General features: G+C 41.1%; 1 protein-coding gene across 1 annotated transcript; it reads left to right on the top strand.

Moving 5' to 3' along the window:
* On the top strand, positions 1–26,939 carry FAM180A (family with sequence similarity 180 member A). Its single transcript, XM_082061365.1, has 3 exons — positions 1–224; positions 23,167–23,267; positions 24,250–26,939. The coding sequence occupies exons 1-3, from the start codon at positions 149–151 to the stop codon at positions 24,601–24,603; spliced, it is 531 nt and encodes a 176-aa protein (XP_081917491.1). The 5' UTR covers positions 1–148; the 3' UTR covers positions 24,604–26,939.
* Positions 26,940–27,884: the final 945 nt, after the last annotated feature.

Raw genomic sequence — 27,884 nt, 5'->3', positions numbered from 1 at the left:
CTGATTCAGCTGTACTCAGAAGAACAGACAGGTTCTCCTTCAAAGGGGGAGGGGAAGAGGAAAATCCATTTATTTATTCCTGAAAAGAAAAGAGATAGGAAATTAAAAAGCTACTATTCAGCTAGACATAGGTATTTTAAAGAAAAGGATGCTTTGGAAGACTTTGCTGCTGCTGCTGTTCTATTACAGTGCTCATGCCACTGTGACCCACAGATGGAGCAGAGGTAAGATTTAAACATGAAAAACTATTTAAGAGAAAACTTTGAGTTTGTATATTTTGTCTGAAATTGTGTTTCATTATACATATATATAAAATTTGGCCCTCCCACCTCTGGAATTCTTTTTTTTTCCATTAAACAGATCAGCTAAACAATTATACAGACAAATATAAAACCACATATGAGTAAGTGCATAAGGCTAAAGTTATGTAGGTATTCTGTTATAATACATATATATATATATATAAATATAAAATATCTCAAGTATCAGAACTACATTATTTTCTTGCTTTTCCCTTTCTCTCTCCTTCCCCTTTTTCTACTGCATTAACAAAAATCATAGGTCATGAACTTAAAGCGAAAGCCTTTGCAGTCACAGGTGGCACAATATTCCCCTCCACCAGGCAGATACCTGGTAACAGTAAACACGACAATGTTTGGGTTGTGCAAGGTGCCTGGAAATGCCTATGACCCCATAGATAAAGCTGCCTGCAGTGTTATCAGGCTTCAGCTGTCAATATGACAACATATAGTTGTGACTTATTTGTATTCAAGTGTGTGACAGAAACATATGAAACGGTTTGGGACTATTGGATTGCATAGGAGATGCTTGCTTAGAGGCTAGTGATGGTGTCCTTTCCCCTTTTTTTTTTTATTCTCTTCTCTGGTATTTCGCACAGGTTCAGTAGCTGCTGGAAGTGGAGAAAGGAAACACCTCCCAAAAGATTTCTTTGGTTCTGATATTGAAATTCACAGATATTTAAAGGAATCAGAGTCTGTTAAAAAATCAAGCATTCAGATGCCCCCCTCCCCAATTTCCCATGACTTCCTCTGTATAGCCGGTTCCTTTCTAGTCTGCTATTTGGGTTTGGTTTTGATTTTTTAGGGGAGGCAGTGGCTGAATGAAGCAAAGAAGAGCTATGCAATTTTTCTAAGGCTGAATGAATGCTTCACTTTTCTTTAGAGTTAGTGGAGGTTCACTGACAGGGTATTGATCTGGGACTGAGAGTGACAGCCTCTTTCCCCAGCTTTTCCTTCAGCCTCTTGGATGATACTGGATATCTTTACTGCACGTACTGTACTTACTGTAAAATAGAGTTAGTTGTTGTCTTACTGTATCGTAGAGTTAATGACACCAATTGTCATCATAAAATCCCTTAATTTTGTAGATAGGAGCTTGTCTTTCCAGGGATGGCACATAAAAAGGTGAGGAAATCAGAACTAAATCTGCATATATGAAAAAAATTACCCTACCTTTTGGAAGAGTGATGCCAGCTTACATATGAAATGGAAAAAAGCCAAACAAAAGGGGTTAATTTCCATGGAATGGAAATATGCAACTCAAGGATACTCTTCACTTTTTCTAAAGCACTTATTTTAATTAAACAACGATGATACAACCCTAAAAGGAACCCATGCAACTACTAAAGTCCAATTTTAATCACCATTGATATTTAAAGGGAAACATCAGAACTCTATGTACCTTTTGGGAAAGCAGATTGTTTTCAAGATGGAAGCTCTAGAGCTTGTTTTTGGAGACTTCAGAGAGAAGAGAAGGTTCATTCCTTGTTGTGATAAGGAATTCAGTTATCAAAAATATCGCATACAGACATCTGCTGAAGAGGAAAACAGATTTCTTCTCCACAGCTGGAAGGATTATTCAGCTTCAAATATGTTTTAGAGGCATGACTCCTTCTACAATAATTACTTCAGAGAACCTACACTCCTCTAAACTATCTCTCAGCCCAACCAATCCCATCCTAGTCTGCAGTCCTGTCCTAATTTTTTAATTCCTAAGAAATCTAAGAGGAAATTTGAGTATCAAGGCAGACACACCCTTCTGCACACTCAGAGCTCTTGCCTCCCTCCACAAATGACAACTGACTCTTGTCTGGGTTAAACCTCAGTCATTTAAGTCTTATCCAGCTCCTGATTTGAGTTTTGCAATGGAAAAGCAAAGACAGATCAGCATCTGGTCTGATGGAAATGAAAAACAGATCTGCATATCATCTCCGTGTCGACTAGTAGTCCATATTGTTTACAAAATAGTAGGACAAAGCATCCTGCTTTAATTACCCAGAGTTGTTGTTTGCAGTAGAAATGAACAGTCAGTATTGGATAAAATAAGTTCTAGCTTTTACTGTTTTTTCACTAGGAGGAACTAGGGCAGCATTGGATACCCAGCCCTTCTAACTAAGTATTTAAGCTTTGGCTCAAGAAAAAAGTCAGACACGATGAAAGATGAACATACTTGTGCTGACTGGTGAGTAGGAACTCCAGACTGCCACCTCCCTCTTCCCTTTGGTTTTATGAGCATCAACTAATGGGAAAAAAAACAAAACAAAACAAAAATCAAAACCAAACCCAAATACCAACCAACCAAAAAAAACAAAAAACAAAACAAGATGATACAAAAAAAACCCCAAACCAAACAAAAAAACACACACACAAAAAAACCCAAACCAAAAACCAAAACCCCAACATTTCTAGCAGGAAAACTGAGAGCTTTTAATTTTTTTTTTTTAATTATTATTATTTTTATTTTTTTTTTTCCCCTCACTCCCTCAACCATTTGCATTAAAAATCTCACACATTCTTCAGCCTGCCTAGATCCAGCTGTGGACATTGGTCCAGAAGTCACAGGAAAAGCTTGGTCCCTAGAATGGATGTGTTCAGCATAATAAAGAAAATATCCTGAGTGGTAATGAAATAATTTTCTTGTCATCACCTCAGGTTTCCCTAAGCCTCTTGCAGGCTTAGCTGTATGGTATTATTACCCTTTCAGATTTTGTGAAGCACCTGTTTAGGTAGAAAAGGCAATGTTAAGTCTCTACTGACTGATATTCCTTATGCAATGCTAGAGGTGAGGTCATAATTAATTCCTGAAGATCCCAAACAAGAATTTCAGATCTTAAGAAAAGGTTTTGCTGGAGAAACTAAGAAACAAATCCTATTCTTGGACAACAAAAGTAAACAAAAGAACCCATGCAGCTCTGGTAACCAGAGAGAGTGTCACTGCTCGCCACCCAGTTCCTTTCATCAAACTGCTCTGATGAGTACCAGTACATTGGGGAGCCGAAATGAGCTTCAGATCTCCATTATGAGAATTGCCTGTTCCCTGAGGAGGAAACCTAAGGCAATCCTTATTTGCACATTTCATCTCAGCTGGCTGAAGTTTATTTTCTTTAAGGGCTTCTTGATTCGAATAAACAGCACACAAACAGTAGCGTGCTTGCTGCTCAGGGAGTAAAGAGTACAATTTCTTGTGGTTGTGGCTTCTTGGACAGCAGCTAAGCAGCTGCAATAGTAAGTTCACCCCACAGTGGAGGCAGGAAAAGATGTTGAAAGACCCAAAATAAGAAGGTAAAACTTTTTTTCACTCATCATTGAGAAAAGGATGTATAAGCTATATCAGCACCACTGGGGTTTCACGCTTTTGGGGCACAGTTGTGCTGTGCCTCCCAGATCTCAGAAGCAGCACTACAGTCACATCCAGATCTAGCTGGTCCACATGTATTATTTTGTAGCCAGTCTCTAGTGCTTGGTGAAAGTCAAATTGTTGTTCTACAACACTGGAGGAACAGTTTATTCTCTTTAGAGGGTTTCTGCAGAGGAAATTACTTGGAAGAACAGAATGCCCATTCTCCTTGATTTCCCCACAACAGTGTAAACTTTTAGTATTTGCTCTTAGTATTGTGGCAACTATGTTTGTGAGTTTGATGGAGCAGCTGCTACATGAGCAACTTTTGCAGGGTGCTTCTGCTTGTGGGCTTAGCTACAGCAGGCTGGCAGCTCCTCATCTCATATTGCATCCTCACAGCCAGTCACTCTCTTCTGAAACAACTTCTGGGATTCCACCACTGACAGGAACACTTGTTCGACATTTTTGCCTAGGACAGCACAAGCAAAGGGACTGTGGCCTGAACACAGCATGTAATTACAACATAAATGGTCAAATACACACACATTTATGCCCAGCAAGCATTGAGTATACCAGGTCATAGTCTTGGCTTAGTTAGGACATGCTGAAGTTTCTGAAGCTCTGGTTCAAGGGTAAAAAGAAATTATACCAGCTGGACCCACTAAAAGAACTTTTCAAAATGCAACATGTATCTAACTTCCTTTAATTTCTATAAAGCCATTGTTATCCAATTCTTAAAATATGTAGTGCATTTAAAACAATGGAAGAAGAGAAATACTATGAAACAGAGCCAACTCTATCTAAGCCTGGCTGTGTAAAGAATGTTTCTTCTTATGGAGAAAATACATTATTCCTCTTTGCTCTGGCTCCCACATGATTGCCTGTAAGACTGCCTCAACTGCCCCAATTTCTGTGCTTGTTTTAGCCATTCCAGTGACCTTACTGGAGCTGCAAAAAGCTTATCTATCTGCTGCAGGTGTTTTTTCCACCTACCCCAAGTCTGTTCCATAAGTCTATACCAGTTACTGGGAATGCATACCCGTAGGCTGGAGTCTCCTAGTCTGGGGGTTTATTTGTCTGATGCAAATTGTTCCTGCACCAAGTATTGCAGCTGTACTTGCAAAAAGAGGGAGGTACTGCCTGAAGGACAGTCTGGGACTGAAATTCAGAGGAATTAGCTTCTCAGCTGGATAACCTGAAGGCGGCAATTTATATACCTATGCTTTTACTTCTGTAATTCCATTGCAAAGAGCTGGGTAAGAGATGAGTATAAATGTACATCATAGACATAAAAACAGATTTTAAAAACTACACTGTAAATAGTAGGAAGGAGGCACTAGAAGAATATTTCCTGCCCTTTAAGAGATTAGATGAAAGCAAACACAAAAATATGTTTTCAAGCATGTCTGGAAAATATTTGAGAATTAATGGACTAAGGAGGCAACCAGGATATCTACATGCCACAATGGTGTGTGGAGGAGAGATCAGAGATCCAGGGCCAAGGCAGGCTGCCTGCTTTGCATGTCACAGGACAGTGCAGGGATTCTAGCTGATATCCTGGCAGGGTGACAGTCATGTTCATGGCATGTGCCCAAGGGCATAAGCTCTGCCTTTCAACAGGGATCACCTGCTTGGACCCAGTGCCACACTGACATGGTCATACTGCTTCTGACTATGACAGTGCTTTGCTGTTGTGCACAGATGTGTTCCTCCTGTTCCTTGTGGCAGATTCCTTGGGCATAAGCTGTGGTGGCAATGTGAAGCTACTAAACAAAGTACTATTGCAGGAAAAGTAGAGTGATGACTTAAAAGGGGCCTGAAAAGGGATTACTTGTTAGCACTTGGGAAAGCTGCTTGGTGTTGTGAAAGGCAGCAAGAATATAACAGTTTCTGAATGGATTTAACCTGCATATGATAAATATCCAATAGGACAGGGCTGAAACTGTAATAAAAATCCTTTCTAGCATGTCCTGATTCCCCAAATGCTCGTTTAGGGGAAGACTTAATTTACCCTGTGTGGAGAATGATTGCTGAATCAGAATTCACAGTGGATACCTGAAATTGAAACACATACAAAGTATGCTTAAAAAAATAGCTGTTTATAATCCCTTCTAGGACAATGATGCTAAACTGTGATGACATCAGAGGGAGGATAGATTATAGAAGCTTCCACAATTCAGTTTAGATCACAGATGGATATTGTGCTCTATAAAAGCAGTCATATTGTTAGCAACAAAGGATTTAAGTGACTCCACGTTCTTTTCACCACAGGAAATAGCCAAAAAACGGCTAAAGCTTACAGCTCATACAGTCATAAACTGGTTGATAGAATCAAAAGTTGGAAAGAGAAAGGAGCTAGACAATTTTGAGGAAATCTGAGTAAGAAACAACAGGAAGACACATGAGGTAAAGCTGTTTTCTCCTTGACATGTGTTAGACTGAGAACTATGAACTGAAAGTATTACCAGTAAAATCTTCTCAGTGATCCCAATTCCATCCCAGTACCAAGGACTGGAAAGTCAGTAAGGCATTTGCTGCCACTTTGGTAATTTTTTCAGGATTCCTGAATACTGTAGTGTCACATCTATTTACCTTAGTCTCAGGTGATAGAACTGTCATGAGATCCAGATTGGTTTGTACAAGTGTCCTAATGTTCCAAATGAAGTCCAGCTCAGAAGCACCTCCTGCCATTCAAATCCCTCCTTACACTGTCACATGGAAATGGCTCCATTCACCTTACTTTTAACAACCAACTCACTGCTCCTAATGCATGCTGTTAAGTCAATGTTCCCTACCATAGGCAAAGTAGCTCTGATGCAAATAAAATAACTCACGTGCACATGCAGAGACTGTAGATCACTCCGTAAGTCCCCTCATGATTATCTTAGACTCAACTGCTGGGCCCAGAGACCCCACTGGTACCTGGCATTATACAAACAGACAGAGGAAAAAAAAATAATTCTTCTCCAAAGAGCTTTCAGTGAAATTAAGGGGAGGAAATGTTAGCATCCCTTTTCATTGTAAGGCATGGAGTAATTAAATCACTTGCCCTAGATCTCTTCAGGGTGGCTGGATGTGTCTAGCCCTGTATGTTTTTAATAGTGGTGATTTTTTTTTTCTTATTCTGTTTCTGATGCTTCAGAAAAGTGCTTTTTTTAATTTTTTTTATTTTTTTTTTGAGAGGCAGATCATGCCAGACTTCTTAGGCAGAAAGAAATCCTGTCAGAAGCACTGAATAGTACAATGTCACTGAAAGTCAGCAGGTCTTAATGAATATCATCAGGCTGCAGAGGTTCTGATTACTCATATAGTGTCAGGCAAGATGTAAATTGCAGAGGTAAAAAACTGAGTGGTGGAGCAATAATTAACTCTGCATGCAGTGCCTGTGCTTGGGCTCAAGGCAGGGCAGGATCCATAGGGCCAGCTTTGGGTTTTGGAAATGAACACTGGTGCTTGCCCACATGCACAGCCTACACCCACCTTGAACTGGAACTCTGCCAAACCACGTACTCTCCCTACACACCCTGGTGCTGAAGGGAGCTGAGTCCTTCCAAGGGGCGGAAGATGAAGAGAAACTATCTGGGTACATGGACCTGGCTGTAGCAAAACAGGGAGCTGTGTGAGCATCTTGGTTTGAAGTAAGCAAACCAGTCTGCTCCTTGCTTTAACTTTAAAAGCACTGAAAAGTGCAAACCAGCACCACTGAAATCAATGGGAGTTTTGCCATTCTCAGAAGTGAGACCACAATCTCAGTCATTATCTGGAATTTGGTTTCCTGTAGTAACCTTAGTTGTTAAAAGTTTCCAGCCCAGATGTGTTATTTGTTGGTTAGAGTGTTTTTCAGCAACATGGCACTGGCATGGGTGAATCTCATGCAGGCCAACTACATGGGTAACTGACGGTAAAAAGCAGAGAAAGAAAAGTAAAAAAGTGTCATAAAAAGAAAAAAAAAAGGCAACTTGAGGATAAGCCACAAATAAGAGTTGTTGGGAGATAAAAGTCCCCAAGGCAACAGTCATCTATGGGGTTTTCTCTCCCACTGAAAGGAAAGAAAGCAGAGGAAGGGATCCTGTATGCCTATATTGTCGCTATGTGTCTCATTACCACAAAATCCTGTTTTATTTGGCTATTGCTGTGACAGCTTTATGATATATCACCTACAGCAGGCTTGCTAATATGGAGACATTAAACTCGCCTGAGTCTGTACCACAAGTCAAGGGGCTCCCCTGCCTACTCAGTGGCTACCCTTAGCCAGTAACTCTTTTTATCCCTCCTGAGGTGGTCCAGGCTGCAGCAATAACAAGTCTCCCCCTGTCTTGCTATCCCGTGCTTGTGGCAGGACGAGCTCAGTGCTGGGCTTAAGACTAAGAAGAATGTGAAGAGGAGTGGAGTTAAATAAGCTCCACTATTCCCAGTTACCACAAACATTCCTTTCCTCTGGTGAAAGTGTATGTGGGGCCTTTCCTGGCCCAGTTTGCTGGTTAGGTTTGGCAGCTGCCCAGTTCCCCTGAGATCAGCATGCATACCACTTGTTCTCTGGAAGTTCCTCCCCAGCCACAGGGAAACAGGTCACCAGCCAGGGGCCAGGCTCTGAACTCACTGAATGTCTCTGCTCAGGAGGAGCCAGGTGGGTAGCTGAAAAAAATCACTGAGAAAGGGAAAAATCAGTTGTTCAAAGTGCAAAGGTTACTTGGGACAAAATGGGACAGTGGAAAGGCAATGCTGCGCTGCAGTATTGTGTTGGAGATCCAAATGCACAAGGTCTTCTGCAATGCCTGCGTGATCCTCTATCACCTGGCATGGCACTAGGAGAGCAGAACATTTGGCTAGGTTTTGCCTAATTGTGAAGAGAGTAAACCACACCTGACTGGATGTGGATATCTTCTGTGAGCCATAACATCAGGATTTAATTGTCTCCATCTATTTGGCAGGTGGTGGCATGCCCCAAATGGAACCAATACTTCTAATTTCTTCTCTGTCTTGGAAAGAGCACAGACTTCCCAGTCTGTCAGAGCTTATTTGAGCCACAAAGAGGGAGACAAGAGAGGCAAAGGTAAAAGGCAGAGACGCTGAGAAAGAATAGAGAAAAATCTGGAGGTAAAAGTGCCAAATGGAAGGAACTAGTATGAATGAGAGGAAAAGAGGAAGAGAAAAGCATGGAGCGAGAAAAAATGTGAAAAATGTGGATAGAAAAGATTAAAGCACACATACATTTAAGATTAGTGTAGTGTTCATCCCCTTGTCAGCATGGTATGCATCCCCATTTGAACTTGCCTTTCAGAAGATATCCATCTGTCACAGCTGGTCTTCATCTTATCCGTCTGCTTCTCAGGCTCATGGGATGGTTGCATTTCTCTGGAGCTGGCACCGCCTTTTTCTCACGTAAGCAGGACTCATGTTTGCTTCTGGTCCCCACCAGCCTCTCAGCACACCAGGATATTGGGATACACTAGTCTGGTCAATTCACCACCAGTCACATTATAAAAGTTACTGCTACTGAATCAGCAATACGTCGAGGTCTCTCTTTTTTTTTTTTTTCTTCTTCCCTTTGAGCTTTCTAAACTATGTAGCTATGAAAAAGACCTCTCCCACTACTCAGAAAACAGCCTCTTTTATTCCCTAGAAAGGGCAAGAAACTTACTCTTTTATAGAGCTATGGGGCTACAGCATTTTCTCATTAATACCACTCAAGCTTTACAATTAACACCAGTAACAGCACCACAGCTGCACAAGTTCCTGTTTTCCCATGTCAGTTCTCAGAGGAACGGATCATGTTCTGCAAGCCCTAGGTTTCCTCTCTGGTTTTCATAATGCTCACAGCCACTACATTACATTTTTGATTATGTCTAGTTCTGAAGACACAAAGTAATTTTTTATTACATTTGCTTATTAAGTGCAGATTTTATGTCTGAGAGAACTGTTCATGTCTTGAACCCCCTCCTAAAATAAAAGACATTTAAGACAAGCCTCATTTTTATTTACTGCAACTGTTCATGGCTTAGCACTGAACAAACTCCATTTCCAGTTAAACATTACTTGTAGACATCCTAATATAGTAAAGCATGTGTTAAGTGAAACCATTAATTTGTCATAGTCAAAGGAACTTCTGGTTTTCTGGATTGCCATGCCAATTTGTCAGAAAGCTTTGGAAAGTAATAAGTCTAAAGATAAAAATGGATATAGTGCTTATTTTGTTGATTTCTACCACAAGAGTTTTTAATAAACAGAGCTCAAAGGGGCTGACCTATCTTGACTTGTACTTAGCAAATCTAAAGCTCAGTTGGGTCTTCACAAAGATATGAGGATAGAAAACTACCCAAAGATTTTTCCACACTGAGGTGTCCCATAATCAGATAAAATCAACAAAAAATAGTCAGGCCCAGTTAGGCTCAAGTGGCAAAGGCTAGTGTGTGATTGCCGTGTTGGGGTCGCCATCAGGAGAATGATGTGGCCTTGCTTCTACACAGGATGCCTGAGAGAAGACGGGGTGAAATGAACAGGCAGCACAGTGTCTGAGCTCAGCTCGGGGGCTTCCTGTTTTGATGAACAGACTACAGATACCAGGTATCCTCTGTTAACAATCAAGAACAGCCAAAACCTGCTTTCTGGCCCAGGCTTGAGGTTTTCATCTGTGTTGTCTAACCTACCTGCCTTCCTGTATGAGGGCCCTGTCACTTTCTGTGCCCCATCTCTCCCTAAAACCAGCCCTACTGCACAGAGGGAAGACAGCAGCGACTTGGCTGAGGTCCAGGCAATGCTGCATGCTGTGGATGGAGGGAATCCTCCAGGAATGCAGAGAGCTGAGAGGGGGATTTAGATGCTCAGCTATGGGACTGAGCAAAATGAGTCAGTCACAGTCTGGCAAGTGTACAGTCTGGGGGCTTGTCTTGTCATGGTGCTGAATTTCCCATGTTCACAGCAGGGAAATACTGCAGGCTCCAGCTGATGAAGAAGTTTTTCTTTAAAGATTCTGCCTGGTAAATAGCTAAGTGTTAGGAATACCATAAGAAATTGTATTTCCCTAGAAAGACACTCCTTTTCTAGCCAGCAATTGTATTTAGGGAGCAGGCTGCTGGATATTTGCTGGGAATTCCTGGATGCCCTTCAAAGCCTGAATGACTAACTGCATGTGCCACAGACCATCAATCCAGCATGCATCCGGTTATGTCAATCCTAATCTTTGTGCATGCTGCTCACAGCCAGTGTGGTCCAGCTGAGGTGAACTCCAAACGTGAGCAACATGCGCACATATATCCTCCAAAGGAACATATGGGGACTCTTAAACAAAATACCCTCATCAAGGCAAAGAGCTCAGTTTCTACTTGCACAAATTTGTCAGTGAGGTAAATGTAACCAACTTGTCACATCAACTACTCTATACCCCTACCTCCTTTCCATTTACATGATCAAAGATGGAAGAGTGTATCATGTCCAGCTGGCTTTTCAGACTCATCTATGATGTCTCCCAGGATCTTTTCGCTCTTGGTTGAATTCATGCTGCCAAACAAGACATAAACTGTCAAAGAAGCAAATGTATCTTCCTTGATGCCTCTGTTTATGAATGCTGCTGACCATTAAGTTGGACCTCAGCAGCCCCTGATTGTCTGCCCATGAGGTGGAAAAGAGTGTTAGTCCTCACCACAATTCAGCTGGAAGTAGCTACTTGAACATATTGTGGTTTACTTCTCTGTTTACAAAACACGGCGATGGGTGCTTTATTGAAAAAGTAGAATGTACATTATTTAAATAATGTCATAAATCACCTTCTGAGTGTCCTTTTCACAACAAACTGGAGCGCTCAGGCCAGCCTCTCTCTGTAACCCAATGCAATGGATAACAACTAGTAATCCAGCATGTCTGAGGAGCTCAGCCACAAGTTAGTTTTGCATTCTGCTTCAGCCTTAATATCTGTGCACTGCTCAGAGGTCAAAACAGAACTTAAAGTTTACTGGGCTAACATTTAGAAGTATAAATAGGGGGACAAGTAGTCCAGCCTTTTTTTGTGGCCATGCTAAATGTCAGTCTAACCCTATAAATGATTATTTTGTTGTATTAGTATGCTCTAGTATCTCAGTCAATGATTACCTCTTACCTATAAGCCGAAGACCAAGAATAAAATTCCCTTAATACGATGTCACGGAGGCACCCCGAAGTTAGTTTAGGCGGACAACGGGGTTCAAAACTAACTTTTATTCAGTAAAGAAAGTGCAGCAGGTTAACCGGTGGGAAATGGGGTTTTAGCTCTCCAAAGTGACTTTAATACAGGTTCAGGTATCCGTTGAGGTAATTATTGAGGTGTAGCAACTGATAACATTGGAAATCCACAGTGTGCATAGATGTGGCACATCAAAAACAATGCAAGAGCTGTCCCCAAGATCGGGAAAAGTATACACTTGCCTGAATCTGGCAAGGAGTTATTAAAGAAAATACACGTGCTTATATCGAAGCATGGAGTAAGCACTCACCTACACGTGGAGATGAGGCAAAATGGCGTCCCTGTCCTGAGAGGGCTCTTGGTGGCAGCATCTGGCTCGTGTTCCAAGAGGTCCACGCAAGGGGCAGAGCCTCGATGAGAATCCCATTTTATATAGCCTGATCAGATCTGACTGTAGGCATTCCAGAAGCTTCTCTGCACCCCCACTCTGGCTGTGGGTGTCGCCCAGTGACTCCTTGGTGCCTCTGCGTCCCCTTCTCCTCTCTCTTAACAACCCTGGCCAGCAGGCTCTGGGGTCAAACAAAAGAAGCTGTTAACCTCAAGCAGGAGAGAGAGGGGGAGATGTGTCGGCACCTTCCATATTGAAGGAAGGGAGGGGGAGAGAGGGGGTTTTGCATTCTGCCACATACAACAAAAGGAAGTCGTATGAAGAAGACATCATATGGAAATATAAAAATATGGAAATATAAAATGTTCTCTACAAGCTTACCTGGGAGATCATCATCACTACCAAGCTGAGGAAGAGTTATAACGCAGAATTATCACACAATGAAGTCTAGGTTTTGCAAGGAGTGCTTCTCTAGGCACAGGAGAACAGATGCCAGACTGACCAAAACATTTTTCATTAGTAGTCTATAATGACAACCCATGGAGTGCACACATGTTAGCAAAAACTTTTCTAAGTGCATTTCATTATGCAAGCTTCAGAGTGTTTGAATTAGTAAGAAGAAAGCCCAAATCCAGGAAACGACAGGTTGAAATTTACAGTGTATCACAGTAGCTTTTCTAAAGTGCTTCTCCACAGTAATAAAATCTTCTTTACCAGGCCCCACACACAGGGGAGTTAAATCAAAGAATAAACTCCCATCTGGTTTGAGTTAGCAACATCCTAAGGGTTTTCACTGGAAATCAAGTCTTCCTCCTTTTCTCTAAATTTATTCTTCCTGTGTTTAGAGCATGACATCATTAACATTTTTTCCTTAAACACTTGCTTAGAATATATTCTGTAAGCCAAAATCTATTTTACAAATTCAGCTCAAAAGACTCCAGGAGAAGAGAATGCGTGGTAAGGAAGAATAGCACCGAATCAAATATACAGGACAAATTGGCAGGGTGCTCTTGGGCTGGGAGCCATTGAGAGATGGCATCCATAGGAGCAGGAACTGCAGCAGAAAAAGACCTTGCAATTCCAGGAGCAACTGTCAACATTTTGTTCCTTCCAAGTCCCACTCTTCAAAAAACAAGATATTTGAGTTATTTTGTTGGCTGTAAGATTTCTATAAGCCTGAATCTAACCTTCTTTTCTTCCCTCTGATCCCAAGCATGCCTTTCAAAGCACAGGGCTCTCTGTGATCTGGCTGCCCACAGAGCAGCATCACGGGGCTGGTGGTGCCAGCTCAGGTCATCTGAGGACCTTGTCCACAGTGTCCAGCTGCCTTTAGCAATTTGCAATACTCAAGTTTCTGGGAAGGATTTCTGTATTTAATGGTGAATCCAGTTGTACATCAGTCTCAGCTTTATTTCAGCGGACTGTGAAACCTTAAAGATCTAGGAAAAGTCAGATTTTAGGAGAGCATGAAGTAACAAGAAACAGTGGAAAATTGACAGCTTTGTAAAATGGAAATCACATATGTGTGTGGAGTGTGGAAGGCAGCTATAAAAATAGTCCATTTTGCAGTCATCCATCACACTTTTTGCTGTTTCCAGCAATATTACAAAAATTGTCTTGGCCCACCTTTGCATCTGCACACATTAAAGTCTATCAATTAGATTTTGTGGTTGATTATATTTGAGTTTCATTAATTTTTTAATATTACTTTCATACAGATGCAGAAATTAATATAATGAGGTCTAGACATTCATGCAGGTGTGAATTTAACAGAATAGATGCCTTGCCATGGTGACCCTCCCTCACTGCTCCAGGAGAGACAGGTCATTCTCCTGCCTCTTACCCAGGGATACAGCACAGCTTTTCACCCTTTGTGTTCTGCTCAGGGGGTAAAACAGCTTCACCAGTCAAGTTCAGGAACATACCTGAATCCATCTTTAGATCTAACTTTCTTCCTCAGACTTCATGTCTTTATCATCACTACTAGAAAACAACAATGTTTTGAAAAGGAATTGTCTCCAGAAATAACTCATTTCCTCACAAAAAGGATGCAGTATCCCCCTGCTTTTTGTTTATTGAAATGCCAGAGCAGAGGAAGCAGAAAACTGGGATTTATGTATTATCCTCCTAACAATTTATGTCAAATAAGATGGAGATTTAAAGGAAAGAGGAAGACAATTCTGGTTCTTTCTAATCTGGAGGAGAAGAAATGGTCAATATAATGTTTATTCCTCCTCAGTTTTGAACTTCTACGTTGATACTTAGTGAGTTTGAGGAAGAGCTTGTTGTTTCACATGTGTGCTACTAAATGTGGGTGAGCAGTTCATACACAAATAAAATTATAAATAGTTCATTATCAGTTCAATAACTATTCCTAGTTCCACCATCAACCACCTGAATTTCCTTGCTAGTTGAAACTATTCACGGATGACTTAAGTGAATAATTCCAGGGTCCTCCTTATTTCTTCTGTTTTTTTTTTCACCTCAGCTAACAGCTCCATGATCTTTATGGGACAGTTCCTGTAGCATAATTCAGCACAGGACAATTCAATCAGCAATAACAAGAAACCGTCATCATTTTTTCTAATCTGCAGATCATATGGCCATATATTTTAAAGTCTGAATCTATATAGTATTGGTTGTTTAGATAAAGCACATGTTATTTTTCCTACTCTCTGAATAAACATTTTATATAACTAGTCAATGACAACAATTAATACTTGGACTGAAGAATGTGAGCTGTCATTCATGATAATGAAATAAAATTAATTCTGCTACCTGCTCGATCTGTGATTCATACTGGACCTTTTATTCCTTTCTCACCATCCAGTCTTGGAATAAACTTTAGATATTCTTTGTGCTAGTTGAATTTATTCTGTTAAAAGTTCAAGAGGATGTAAACACAGAAGGGAAAGAAGTGTTTGGCAGCTAGCTGTCCTGCAGCCAGTCCTCACCACTAGCAGGAGCCATGACTACACTAGTTGAAGTGGCCTTCATATATAGGAGCCCATGAACTTGGTGGGTAGATCAAGGGTATGTAGGCATGAGGAAGGGCTTCTGCTTTTCCTAAGCAGGGCTGATGTCCATCTTTATGTCATCTGAGAACTGGAATTATCACCAGATGTCCTAAGAGCAGTTGGACCACACTTACACTGGGAGTTTTTCAGATGTAGGAGCGCTGCTGGTGTAGCAGCTGTGATGGTGAGTGAGGCAGCTAAAATCTACCACTCTTTGTTTGGTTTGCTTTTTCCCTTCATTCATGACTAGACAAATCCTTGTCTTGGCTTACTGTGGGGCCACACAAGGTGGTGTTGGCACAAAGGGAAGGAGGGAGTGCCTGACTGGGGGGTCAGGCAGGCTGGACTACCCCTTGCAGCTGCAGCTGTGATTAGGTCAGCCTCAGGAAAACCCTAGCTACTCAATCAGCTTTGCCTGCCAGGAAACCAAGGAAGCCTGACTGAAAAATGAAGTACAACAAAATGTAAAAAGGCCATTCTCAACTACTGGACACCTCTCCTCTGTGCTTAGTGTCTTGGCTCTGATATGTACCTGGGAGGTGATGCAGCACTCAAGCCCACCCCTTTGGGTTCTGTGATTAAAAATGCAGAAAACTGGAGAAGGAGATTTGGGTTTGAAAGGATTTCCTTACACAGCTGCAATAGCATTGGTGCATAGAGCTCTCAGAGTTGCTGCAGCTCTGTCTCTTCCTGCAAAGCAGAGATCTGGTTTCCGTTGCTCTCACTCCATTGTTCAACCTGAGTCATCTGCTTTGGTCTGCTCCTGGAGTCTTTCCCCATGGCTCAGTACTGAAACACCAATATCTTTCTCGATCCCTTCCTCCTCTGCTCCTTCCTGGGAGAAATGGAAGTAGATTGGATCATCAATGTTCTGTTTTATGGAACTGAGACCCCCTTTTGGAATATGTGCGCTTCTTAAAAATGAGATCAATTAATAAAATGTAACTTTGAAAAAAATGACTATATGATGAACTAAGGAATTGAATACTATCTGTTATTAATTGTGTTTCAAACTGATTTTTTTCTCTAAGAACTCTGTTGCCAACTTTCATAGGGATATCTACTTCCTACATCTTTATTGACAAAATTTAGACTTTCAAGATGGAGCTTTTTTCTCTCAACCATTCTTTTTATAAGTAAAAAAGAAACAAATGTCCATTCTCACTTCTAGCCAACAAGCAGGAATAAAAAGAGACTACTGCTTCTATTAATTTTTGTTTTAGGAGCTAAGATAGCAAGGATATGGAGCTGAAAGTAAAAACAGGCAAATTCTCTTGGAAGTAGCTTTAAAAAATGTGCTAGTTCATGTTGATTTTTTATTAAAATGTCTTCTCTATCTCACTGCTATGTTCTCCTAAGGGGTATTGGGCTTTAATCCGCTAATAATGGAGATTTAAATGTATTAAAGTTGGAATGCACAAGCTTCTGCATCACGCTTGTTGTCATGGGAGCTACTTATGTGAGTAACTGCAATTCCAGATACAAGTTTCAGAAGCTGGCCTATAGTACTGCAGTGTTTTTTCCTTGTCTTTCTAGGTTTCTCTGTGTGTTTCACTTATTTTATTCCTCTTATTCTTCTTCCAGCTTCCTGCTCTTTCAGTTTCTCCTGCGCTAGGGCAAAGTGTTCAATCATTTATAATATAGCAGTTTTAATACAGAAAAAGTCAGGAAGCACAGAGGAGCTATGTTGTATGGCTAGGTAGGCAAAGCTCAGGTTGTGCCCTGGCAGTGATTGCAGGCCCAAGGCAGTACAAACACCTTGCAGATGGTGAACATGCATCCTCCTGGGGATGAGGCAAGTGCAGGACAAGAAGTAAAGAAGGATGGGATTACTATGCATGAAACTTGTTCATCGCTTATTAACACTGCATTTTTTGTGATTTATGTTACTATTTTCACTGTCCACCACACACACCTCTCATAGGTCAACACCACTTCATACTGGAAGAAGCAATGCTTCTGGTACCAAGATCTGCTGCAGGCACAAAGCAGGTAGTTGCTCAAGGCAGCAAAATATTTAGTGACTTTGACTGCAGGATGGTAAGGATGGGTATCTCATGGTTAGCCTAAGGCAGTAAATTTAGGATTGTGAATTGTTACTCTAGCAATGGAGTAACAGCCTAAGGAGCAAAGAGTCATCTGATAGAAATAAAACTCTTTATGTATAAAATATACCTTTGGTCTGATTGTAAACCTTCATGAGCAAGACGATCAAAGCGGAACATGAAACAAAAAGCCTTTATCAAGGGGATACAAACTTTAACATTCATATCCTCTGGTCTTTTTCAGTGCACAGCGAAGGAGAAATGTAGATACTGAGTTCAAAACAATGCTTTCCATATGCTGTTAAAGAAAATCCTCATGTGCACATTTAAGGCCTTTGCCCTAAGATCCAAACCAACAATGACTTCTAGGAACTGCCCAGTAGTCTCTGCAGCAAAATAGGTTCAGTCAGCCTAGATCACTCATAGTTTTTGCATGGCATTATAATGGCTGCTGTGTCTGCCTTGTGGACAATGCTGAGTTCATTTGCTTTGTCAAAGGCTAGAATTCATCTTGAATAATCATCTTCATCTTTCAAAGAAGTCAGTGCTATTGAGAAAATCTGTTATCAGGTTACCAACAAATGTCTTCTCTTGACAGGAGCCTGTGGGTATGCTGAGATCCATTTCATGCAAATTTCAGCCAGGTTAGAGAAAAATGTTGTGACACAAGGAAAATTTCCAGCTCACTAGTGGACCAGCATATGCTCTAGGCTGACTAGCAGCAAGCTTAAAAGGATTATATATCTGGCCCAGGAGATGGCTGTTTTGAGTCTTGCAGAAGTTGGCATTAAAAAAAAAAAAAAAGAGGCAGAGATATTTTTTATTTGCTTTTTCTAGCCTTGTGATGTTTAGGCTAGGAAAAAAATCACACCACTGGAATGCTCTGATTCTCTAGGCTTGTCATAGGACAGAATGAAGCAACAATATCCAACAAATTTATAAAAATATGTTTTACATACTTCACCATACCTTCATGAAGAATATCCTATAAAGTTTTACTTTAACCTTTCTTTTCAGTGTGCATATGTTTTCATGCACTAATTCACTCACAACACTGAGCAACTATTTTGTAATAAACATTTTCATTCCCTGCTTACCAATAAGGTGAAGTCAAACAGGGAGAAATTGCTGTCATTATAATTTGAGATGTATTAACTTCTTTCTGTTGAGGTCTGGGAGTCCTGACTTTAAATCTTTGAGCAGGAAAAGGAAAATTTTGCTCTAAGAAATGAAGCTGGATGTACTGCTGAGCTCATAGTGGTTTCTCCCTACTAAGAGGTGGTTGAGAACTTGCAGTAAAAAGATGGTTGTGGTGGTCTGAGAGGATATGGTTTTGCAGAGCTCTATTAATCCCTGTTACAACTGCTGGCACACACATAAAGGAGTTTCAGAGATCATTTTTCCTTTTTAGGTCCATCACTGAACAGGAACTGCTGCTGCCTGTGCAGCTGCTCTCTGCCTTGCACTCCCAGAAACAGGGGCTGATCTTAGGAAGCCGGTGATGCCCAAAGAAATGGTTTTAATGAGTTTCTTTGGAGTCAAGCTCTAGTAATCTAAGAGAGGAGGGCACTGCTGGCAACCTGCTGACTGAATTTGGCTTATAGGACAACTCCAGCTGGGCCACTGCCTTTCCATACGCCAACAAGAAACTCTCCTTTGCTTTGCTTCCAGGGAGTCTGGAGTTTTGGCCCCCACGTCCTTCTTGTTCCTCTGCTCCTCCTGTCCTTCATGAAAGGGCTCCCACTAAAGTAATGAGAGAGCCCTTTTCCATGGCACTGAAGTCAATCAAAATAATTCCTACCGAGTCTTAACCCCAGTTAAACTGTACTCATGTCCTAGAACACCAGTCAGCTGTATATGCTTTGGAGTGATGGTGTGCACAGTGCCAGATTCATGCTCCTGGCTTTATATCTTTTCATAGGAGAAGAAAATTGATGATGCACAAATAATTGAGCGCTCCTGCAGCTGTTCTCTGTATTTACTGAGCAAACATATCACAGGAAGAATTGGGAAATCATGAGCAGGAGTATGGACTGGAAAGCAAAACTAAACATCTGTATCCTCAGCAGTGAAACTGCATGGAAAACCCGCAAGAGGATTGCAAATGTCTATCACAAGGCTAACGAGGTCCAGAAAATTCTGGCACAGTTCCTAGAAAAGATGGAAGCATTTTTATAATAAAACTATTGTCATCCTCAGGTGTGATGTTACATTCAATCTGTAAAGAAATTTCTAAGCTGTCATGACCTATGCAGAAGAAGGCCAATGGGTTGTCGAATATGGCTGCAGTTTTTGTTTAAAAACCCAGGTAGTCCTTAAGGAGAAATGGAGTTAACAATGTAATAGGAGACTGGATGGATTCCTGCAGTAAGCAGTGCACAAAACAGGGACTCTTGCACCACATTTGGATTGGCACTTTTAGCCACCCTCAGGTCTAGACTTGTTGCTTGCCCACCATCTTCAGACACGAGCAGTGGTGAGCTCCAAGGCACAAGATGAAGCTGCTCAGGGTCAGGCAGGTGGGCTGGAAGTGGGTGGCTGTGATCAGGCACCTTGCTCCTATTCACCTCCAGCCCCGAGGCCTCAGTGGACCGTGGGGGAGGTCAGATCTGGGAGCACTTGTAAGGCCCCTCTAAAGAAGGGATTTGGAACAGGATGAGCCTGGTAGTACACAGACACATAAGAGAATTTTTTTTTCAATTAGGATAATTAAAACCTTATTTTTCCTATCTCACCCATGTGGATCATAAGCTTTTTGTTATGCCGCCAGGATAGAAGCACCTACATCTACACTGGAGATGTCTTGACACATCTGTAAGAGAAGTAAAACCAATAAATCAATAGGAATCTTTCCACTGACTTTAGAAATCCCTGGATTGGCCTTTCTCTGTCAATACTGATTAGAGAATTCTGTTCCTCAAACATTCACGGCCACTGCTATTGAAACAAATTGGATGCAACATCACCATAAAATTGTACATGTTTCTCTGCATCTTCCTATAAAATACTTGCATGATAGCTTTCCAAGGAACTTGCTTGAGGAATAAAATAGTAAAGAGATAGTAAGTCACAATCACTAAATGCAGAAACTGGTTACAAATACTTCTCTTTCTCAGATTTTGTGCTTAACTTACCTGTGTGTTAAGTCAGTTTAATCAAAATCAGGAGATGCTTGCCCTAAATGCTCACACAATCTCAGAGCAACATAAATGAGCTCTGAAAGAGTTTCTGACTAGGGTCTCTAAGAACTGTAGTGAGGTTTGATATGTTTTGGGAACAAGATAATGAGATGAGGGAGTCACTGCTGTCCTGGTCCCTACAGAGGATGGCATGCTTCTGATACGCATATAAAGTCCTTTCTCACAATATAGTGGCTCAGGCTCTTGTCCTTTTGAATCTTCTAACTTAATCCCTTTCATCCTGGGAAAACGGGGTAGAAAAATCCAGCTGTTGTTTGTGGTGTTACCTGTAATTCAGCAAGTAGATCAGTAATAAATTGATAATATGGTGCTAATTTTTGTGCGAGTCCTTCACTGAAGCTTTTCTGGTGAGTAGTGATGGGTTGAATGTGATGACTCCTAGCTCAGCTCCATGGTAGGAATCTGCACTGGGCCTGAAAGCTAAAAGTGATCAGTTGGATGACAGTAAGCATGAGAACTCTGAAGTAAGATGCCACAGACACCTTTTCTATGGCTCAGGGTGTATTTGAGACACAAACCATCTGCGTGTGTAGAGGTACTTTGCACTCTAAGGCTGTTTGCACTGAAAGGACATCTAAAAGAGATAAAAAATGAATTGTCATCATTATAGACTGTATTTCTGCCAGCTGCTTAGTAATTAGAGTTTTAATTGCCTGGTAATAAAACTTTTAATTACTCAACAGTTAGTGCCTGAAGTTTCAAGTACTTCACATGCACTCAATTGCACTCTTGAATTGCCAAGAGCAGAAGACGAAATATCTCCAGTGTGTCTCAGCAAAGCTCTGAGACAGAGGGGTGAACACCAGTGATGCAGCATCAGAAAATGGGTATAGCCTCAGCTGCCAGTGGTCAGCCAGAAAACACTCTGGCAGAGCAGAACCATCGAGCAGCTTGTGACCTTTCCCAAACTCACCACCTCATCATCTGGGCCAGACAAGATGCTTGGGTGGTAAAGACATGATGATGGGGAAAAGCTGCTGCAGAGACTAAGTGCTTCTCAACACCTGTGTTCTTTCATGTGGTGCGTTCATTCCTTCAAGCTTTTAGTTACATAACCTGCAAGTACTACATGGTTATTTAAACAAGTTTTAATCTAAACTCACATGGATCCAACAGGAAGCACCTAGCTCTATAGGTGTCTGACCAAAATGTCTGGAGTCCATCCCTGCAGGATGCATTCACAGCTAGTAGTATCCATCTGCACTGTGTCTATTGCAATTCAACAAACTGTTTAACCTGTACTATGTTCCTTAGATAATTCAAGGCCAAAAAACGCTTTGTTGTGTCAAGCATGAATTACTTTATAACTAGTATTACCGCAATTAATTTTCCTTATGCTACATAGTAAAGGTCCTAATTGATACAATCTCTAAGGGCCTGGTTTCCTTCTCCTTGCACTACCTGACCCTAAATATAATTAACAAGTTGAATGTTAATGAACTCAACAGTTGGCAACAGCCTAGGAAACAGGACTGCATTTAGGCTATGGAGTCTACACCTTTGAAAAGATGGTGGGGTTTTTTTCCCCTTTTTTAAAACTAGTTTCCAAATTTATTTATTGGTAAACAACAGTTAAAGTCGAGAAGTGAAGTTTATGAGGAAATGCAACAACAGTCACATAAGAACCATTTGTTTGTTTGTTGCTTTTTTTGATTACACAAACTTCCTGAGTACTAGAAAAAAATCTAACAAATCCAAACCATGGTTACCTGAACTTCAATGTCTAAATCACACACACATAACATTAAACAAAACAGCGGTTTTTCCCTCTGCTCTGAAAGGAACTGACACCTTTTAATACTACCTATTTACATGGTTAGTAACCTAGTTAGTAACTCAAAGCATTTAGGTGGTCTGTAATGTAGCATCAGATGTTTTCTGTACTCCAGGCTGTACAGGTCATTGATTCTACAAGTGCTCTACCTCACTGGGGTGCTGATTTCAGGGGCTATAGACAGGTTTTCTGTCTCATTTGTCTGAGGCAATATCTGTAGCACACCGTCAACAATATCTGTAGCACACCCTCACAGTGGAGAATAGATACCCGACCATAGCAGTCTTTGTTGTTTCTAGCTATAACACTATGACGTACCAAAACTGTAATAAATTGGGTTTCATGTAATTGAATGTACCTGTCTTGCCTAAGCTCGTAACAGGCTCAATGAATACATCTCCAAATAGATCTCCAAAGGGTGAGTCACTCCTTCCAGACTTCCTTCTTATATGCCCAGGACAAACAAGGTGATTTACTCTCTGAAGAAGCTGTCTCTATCAACTAAGGAGAGTTCAACTTTTAGACAGCTGAAACCAGCAGAATGTAAGGTCTTAGAAGTGTGTCAGTAAGAGAATGGTGTGAAGAAAGTAGGTGGTGTTGAGGGTCAATGTCGATTTCCCCTTGTAGAGTCAGGAGAAGAACGTGTATTTCAGGCAGTGTTGATGTTGCGGTTATTATTATTCCTTACACTGTGGCTGCACCTCAGGGTCCCAGGCTTGGATTATAAACCACTCTGTTTCAGATACTGTTAGATAGAGCATAAACAGCTAATTTCTGTCCCTAGTGGATTATAGTCAAAGTAGTCCATGCTATATATTTTATTTTGAGTGGGAAGTCATACTGTACATTGAGTCTTTACAACAGACAGTTCTTTGGTTGAATCTACTATTGAAAATTGCTTCCTCTTTCCAGTGTTTGACTCTTCTCTTTTCCATTGTTATTTTCCAGCTATGCTTTTCCCAGCTGCTCAGCGATTCAAGAGGTCCTCAGCTGCCTTCTTTAACCCAGTGCTACAAAACTCGCTGGAAGATGTGGTTCTGCTTTATGAGGTTTAGTATACGGAAGTAGATAGTACCTTAAGCCCTAACCAAGACTGGTGTTACTGTCCATAGTGGGGTTACCCATTATGTGTCTCCAAATCACTTTTAGTCATTCCAGAAGTAAACCCATTGCTGGCTATGTAATAGATCACCAGAAGGGAAGGGAACAGATATATATGAAAAACTCATCTCTTTCAGCACTTAAGCAGGCAGAAGTTGCCTGCAGTCCCTCAAATGTGGCTTCTAGCTCACTGACAGGCAAAGTGAAAACCAGAGGAAATGACTTTCCACTGAAAGCAACTATTTTCCAGAATAGTTATGGATTAAAAACACAATGCATTTAAATTCTTTCTTCTCAGTCCAAAATTATTTGTTCAAATCATTGCAAAGTAATCATAAGGGCATGACCATTTCACTTCAAAATGAATCCAGTCCCCTCTTTCACAGCAGTGGACACTGCAGATGTAATGCACATTCTGGAAGAATGTCATATGGTTAACTAAGGAAAAGTGGCCCCCCGAAGAAGGTGAATATTTATCCCACAGCTTGAGAAACTGGGATTGGATGTCCAAACAGGGGAGATGGGCTGGGAAGCCATTGAGGTGCTCTCTCACACAGAGCTGGGCCACCACTGCTGTCCCTGGCAGAGTAAATGGCCTTTCCCTGATGTGCTGCTGTCTCCACCTCTCTAATCCCAATGTGGCACCAGCAGCAATCCATGGTTGTTTTGGACCACAAAACTATTTGATTTTTCCTTTTGCTCTCCCTTTTCCCCATAGCCTGTGTCTAATATTCCCAGGTAGGTAAAACAGAAGTCTTAACTATCACATAGATACTTTTTGGTCTACCCCACCTCTGGTCAGTGCAATGAGAGTTTTGTCTCCATTTAACCTAAAGTAAAGACCTAAGGACATGTTGTTAATTTACATTTACTCTACCTAGAGTCTGTTGGAGAAGATAAATAGCTTTCTGTGTTCTGATTTTGTACCAGTTTCTTTTAGCTGAGCTTGACATTGACAAAGGTCAGAGGATCTCCATCAAAGATGAGGAACTCGCTTCACTGAGGAAGGCTGCTGAGTTTGACACCATCTGCAATGAGATTATCCCCAAGAGCATCACAGAGATCCGCAGGCTGAGTAGCAGGCTGTCTTCCTACCCAAGGGTCCTCAAGAAAGAAGACTTTGAAAGGACAGTGCTGACCATGGTCTACACAGCCTACAGGGCTGCTCAGACGCAGGGGCACCAGAAAGACATTTGGGCTGAATCCTTTGTCAGTCTTTACAAAGCCCTGAAGCACGACTTAATGTTCCCATACAGCAAAGAGCCATCACAGCAGGAGACTTGATGCAACAGCAACTCAGCCACCTCTTCTGGTTGGTAAAGGACACACATAGCACGTCCTCCACTTTATTTTATAGAGTTTACTAGCCTGCTTCATGAAAGATTATTTGTTTTCTAGCTCCCTCTTGTGGAATCCATGCTATAGTTCCATGTTAAATGGGAAAAAAATGTTACCTATGGTCCTGGGAATTCGATTTTTGTGCTGGCCTAGAGGTGTATTCTGTGACAGGCAAAGGAGACAATCTGGTGTACATCACAGACAGACATGCTTTAGTTTCCTCTTGTGCATTTCCTATAAGTGATACATAATATACTATGCTTATGCTCACATACATATGTGTATGTGCTGGAGAATGCGGCTTTCCTAGCTGGGGAAACAAGTTCATATTTTGACTGGACAGTAAAAGAATATTGTAAAGAGATGCAAAGGCCTGTAAAAGGAAGAGGTTTCATAACTGTCAGTCTTCAGAAATTATGCCAAATATTATTCATGCCAAATATTCTTGTAAATAAGCACTGTCTGATTCACTTCATTTGTCTGAGCCAGCTTTTAATTGCAATAACATTTGCAGGAGACAAAGGGCATTGTGAACACCAGCAGCAAACAATGCCTGTGAACATATTTCCCGCTTCCTAGAGTCATCTTCCCAAACAGTCTGCAATGATTCTTTCATCATTTGCACATGACTTTGCCTCTGCTCCTTGTTTTCTGAAGGGAACAAGGATTTCTCCTCAGTGGAGTCAAAGGCAAGACAAAGGCCCTGTTTAATATAAAGAGGAGACATTTTTCCTGGTTCTATCACTTGAACATAGGTCATCTAAACCTGTGCTTCAGAATCCTCCTGAGGCAAGGGAAGAAGGTGCATTAAAACATACCTGGTGCTTAATTTAGCATTGTGGCTCATTTTTGATGATATTTATATACTCACTTCTCTCTATGTGTGTGTATCTTCATGCATGTGTGTGCACATAAGTGCTGAATATATGGAAGAATCCTAATTGTTTATTCAGGGAACAATTGCATCCAACCATTTAGCAGAAAAGATCATTCACCAATCCAGTGGTGGGAATTATGCATTTGGGACCAGTAGAAAAGTAGTACTTGTTTACAGCAAAAATTATTTGTAGAGGTAGTGCAACTGATTATTACAAACTATGAGCTGCAAAAAAAAATATGGACAGAAAAAGGAGATACATCTTGTCAGACAGATGACTAGCAATGAAAAATCCAAATTCTTCTAAAAAAAAATCCAACTACAGTTCTGAATTCTGTTTACCTATTTTTGTATCACTTGAGCAAAAGGAATAAACTCTTCTGTGTCCCTTAACAAGGATACTCTAAGGACTGGAGCTGAAAAAAAATCCACCCAGCACCACCCTGTTGCAGCAAACAGGGAATAGTGCAAGTAGTCAGAGCACACTGGGTTTGGCAATCGCCCATGGGAATGTGGAACCACAGCAGCCTTAGGGGCAGGCTGGCAACAGCATAAGCAGCTGGACAAAGAGCTTATAAAAGACAGACACAGTTCTGTTTCTCCCAGCAGTTTATGTATGTGTATGCATGTTTGCGTTTAGATGCACATGTGTATAGGCTGACTTTTGTACCTGAAGGTCTTTGTTGGCTGTCTTCAAAGCCTGGTTGGCATGTGGCAAAGGAAACTGAAAACCTCAAGCACAAAGCTATGAGCCACAAGTATCTCCATCTCCTCTACTTGCACACATAGCTCGGCACCCATTAAACATCCTTGCGCTACAGAGCACGTGCCCTTTAAGCCTTCACAGATCACCTGTTTGTGTTTTCTTCCCACACCATGCTTAATAAACACACAGAGAGGAAATGTCATGGAGCACACTCCTGCCTTTTCAGCTCTGCTTCTGGCACCCTGAAGCATCACTTGCTGGAAGAGCCTGGAACCAAGGCAATTCACGAATTCTTTATAGTCTGTGACTCCAAGTCTGCAAAGATAACAAGAAACAGCACCACAGCAAGTATTAATTGCTAACAGTCACCATCCAGAGAAATACCTCCCAGCCACTCTTCTCATCCCACAACAGGACTGTCCAGCAGTCAGAGTTTACTCATCAGTAAGTATCCCACAGAAAGGAATTACAGAAAATTTTGAATATCTGATCATTCCTTATGCCATACATACCGTATCTTACAAATTGGTAATTGAAACTTTTATCTCCTCAACAGAGGAAAAAAAATAATGTTTTTCTCAGTTTGTTTGCCTCCTCCCATTACTGTGTGTAGTGTAGGAAAAAGATTTCTTCCTTGGGAATGCGCTTGGACTGCCCAGGTTAATTTAACAGAGACTGTTGATGTAATAATAAAAATATTCTACATAAAACTAATTGGTTTTGCATTGCATTGATTTCAGCAGCAGATTTACTATTTACAACTTGCAGCTTGAGTAATTTGGTATCTCTACACTGTGAAACTCTTCATGGGAGCAATGGTACAGGAAAGAAGAGGAAATAGCCTGTTCCCTCTAACTGGCAGGAGAAGGTAATAAATAAGAACGAGAGTGCCTCCTTTTTCCAGAGTTCAAGTGGGAAGGAGCACTCTGCCTGAGGACATCTCTTTGGGCTTATGGTAGCTTCCCTCCTTCAGTATTGTTTAAGATGCAGGCATTGGTTGCCTTCTCCCTAGCTCATTTTGTATCTCATCTCTTCAGACTGAGTCGTGTTTATAGGCAGCCCTTCTCTCACAGGGTAAGGAGCCATTGCTTCTAATTGCACCTCTTATCCACCCTTTGCCTTACAGATCATAGAAAAGTGAAAGAAAAGATTTTTTGTATTTAAAATAAAGTGTTGTTTGTTTGTTTGTTTGTTTGTTTAATATTATAGACATTCTGTTAGTCTCTCTGAAACAATGGACAAAACAGACATAAATTCCCCAGCTGTATTGGCCAACTCAAAATCTTCGCATTAACTATATTTTTGCTTCTGGAACTAATTACTACATTTGCCTGAAGGGTCTCAAGATTCTGTTGTCTGATGGAAGTTTCAAGGTATAGAAACATTAAAGAGTCTTAGATACAATTACTTAATTCAGGAAGAACTCACTCTACACATCAAACTCCTCTGCAGGTCTGTCTTTGCCAGTTCTCCAGGACTCAGTGTCCCAGAATCATCCCTGTTCAGTCTGGGGAGCTCAGTTTGGGTCTGACTAGCAGAGAGTGGGGAGACAATAGACAAACGAGGTTTGGGAGCATGGAAAACCCTAGATCTTCTTATAAGATATGGGGCAAATGAATGTTTGTCTACAGGCTCTGCATGGAA

This window comes from Streptopelia decaocto (assembly GCF_964273445.1).
Source record: "Streptopelia decaocto genome assembly, chromosome: 1".
NCBI classification, from domain to species: domain Eukaryota; kingdom Metazoa; phylum Chordata; class Aves; order Columbiformes; family Columbidae; genus Streptopelia; species Streptopelia decaocto.
This window is presented reverse-complemented; position numbering and strand designations above follow the sequence as displayed.

Bases quoted from the DNA above. Each gene is read 5' to 3' on its own strand.
- FAM180A (XM_082061365.1), top strand. From the start codon at position 149: ATGCTTTGGAAGACTTTGCTGCTGCTGCTGTTCTATTACAGTGCTCAT. The intron at 225-23,166 runs GTAAGATTTAAA...GTTATTTTCCAG, and splicing joins GACCCACAGATGGAGCAGAG to CTATGCTTTTCCCAGCTGCT. The intron at 23,268-24,249 runs GTTTAGTATACG...ATTTTGTACCAG, and splicing joins ATGTGGTTCTGCTTTATGAG to TTTCTTTTAGCTGAGCTTGA.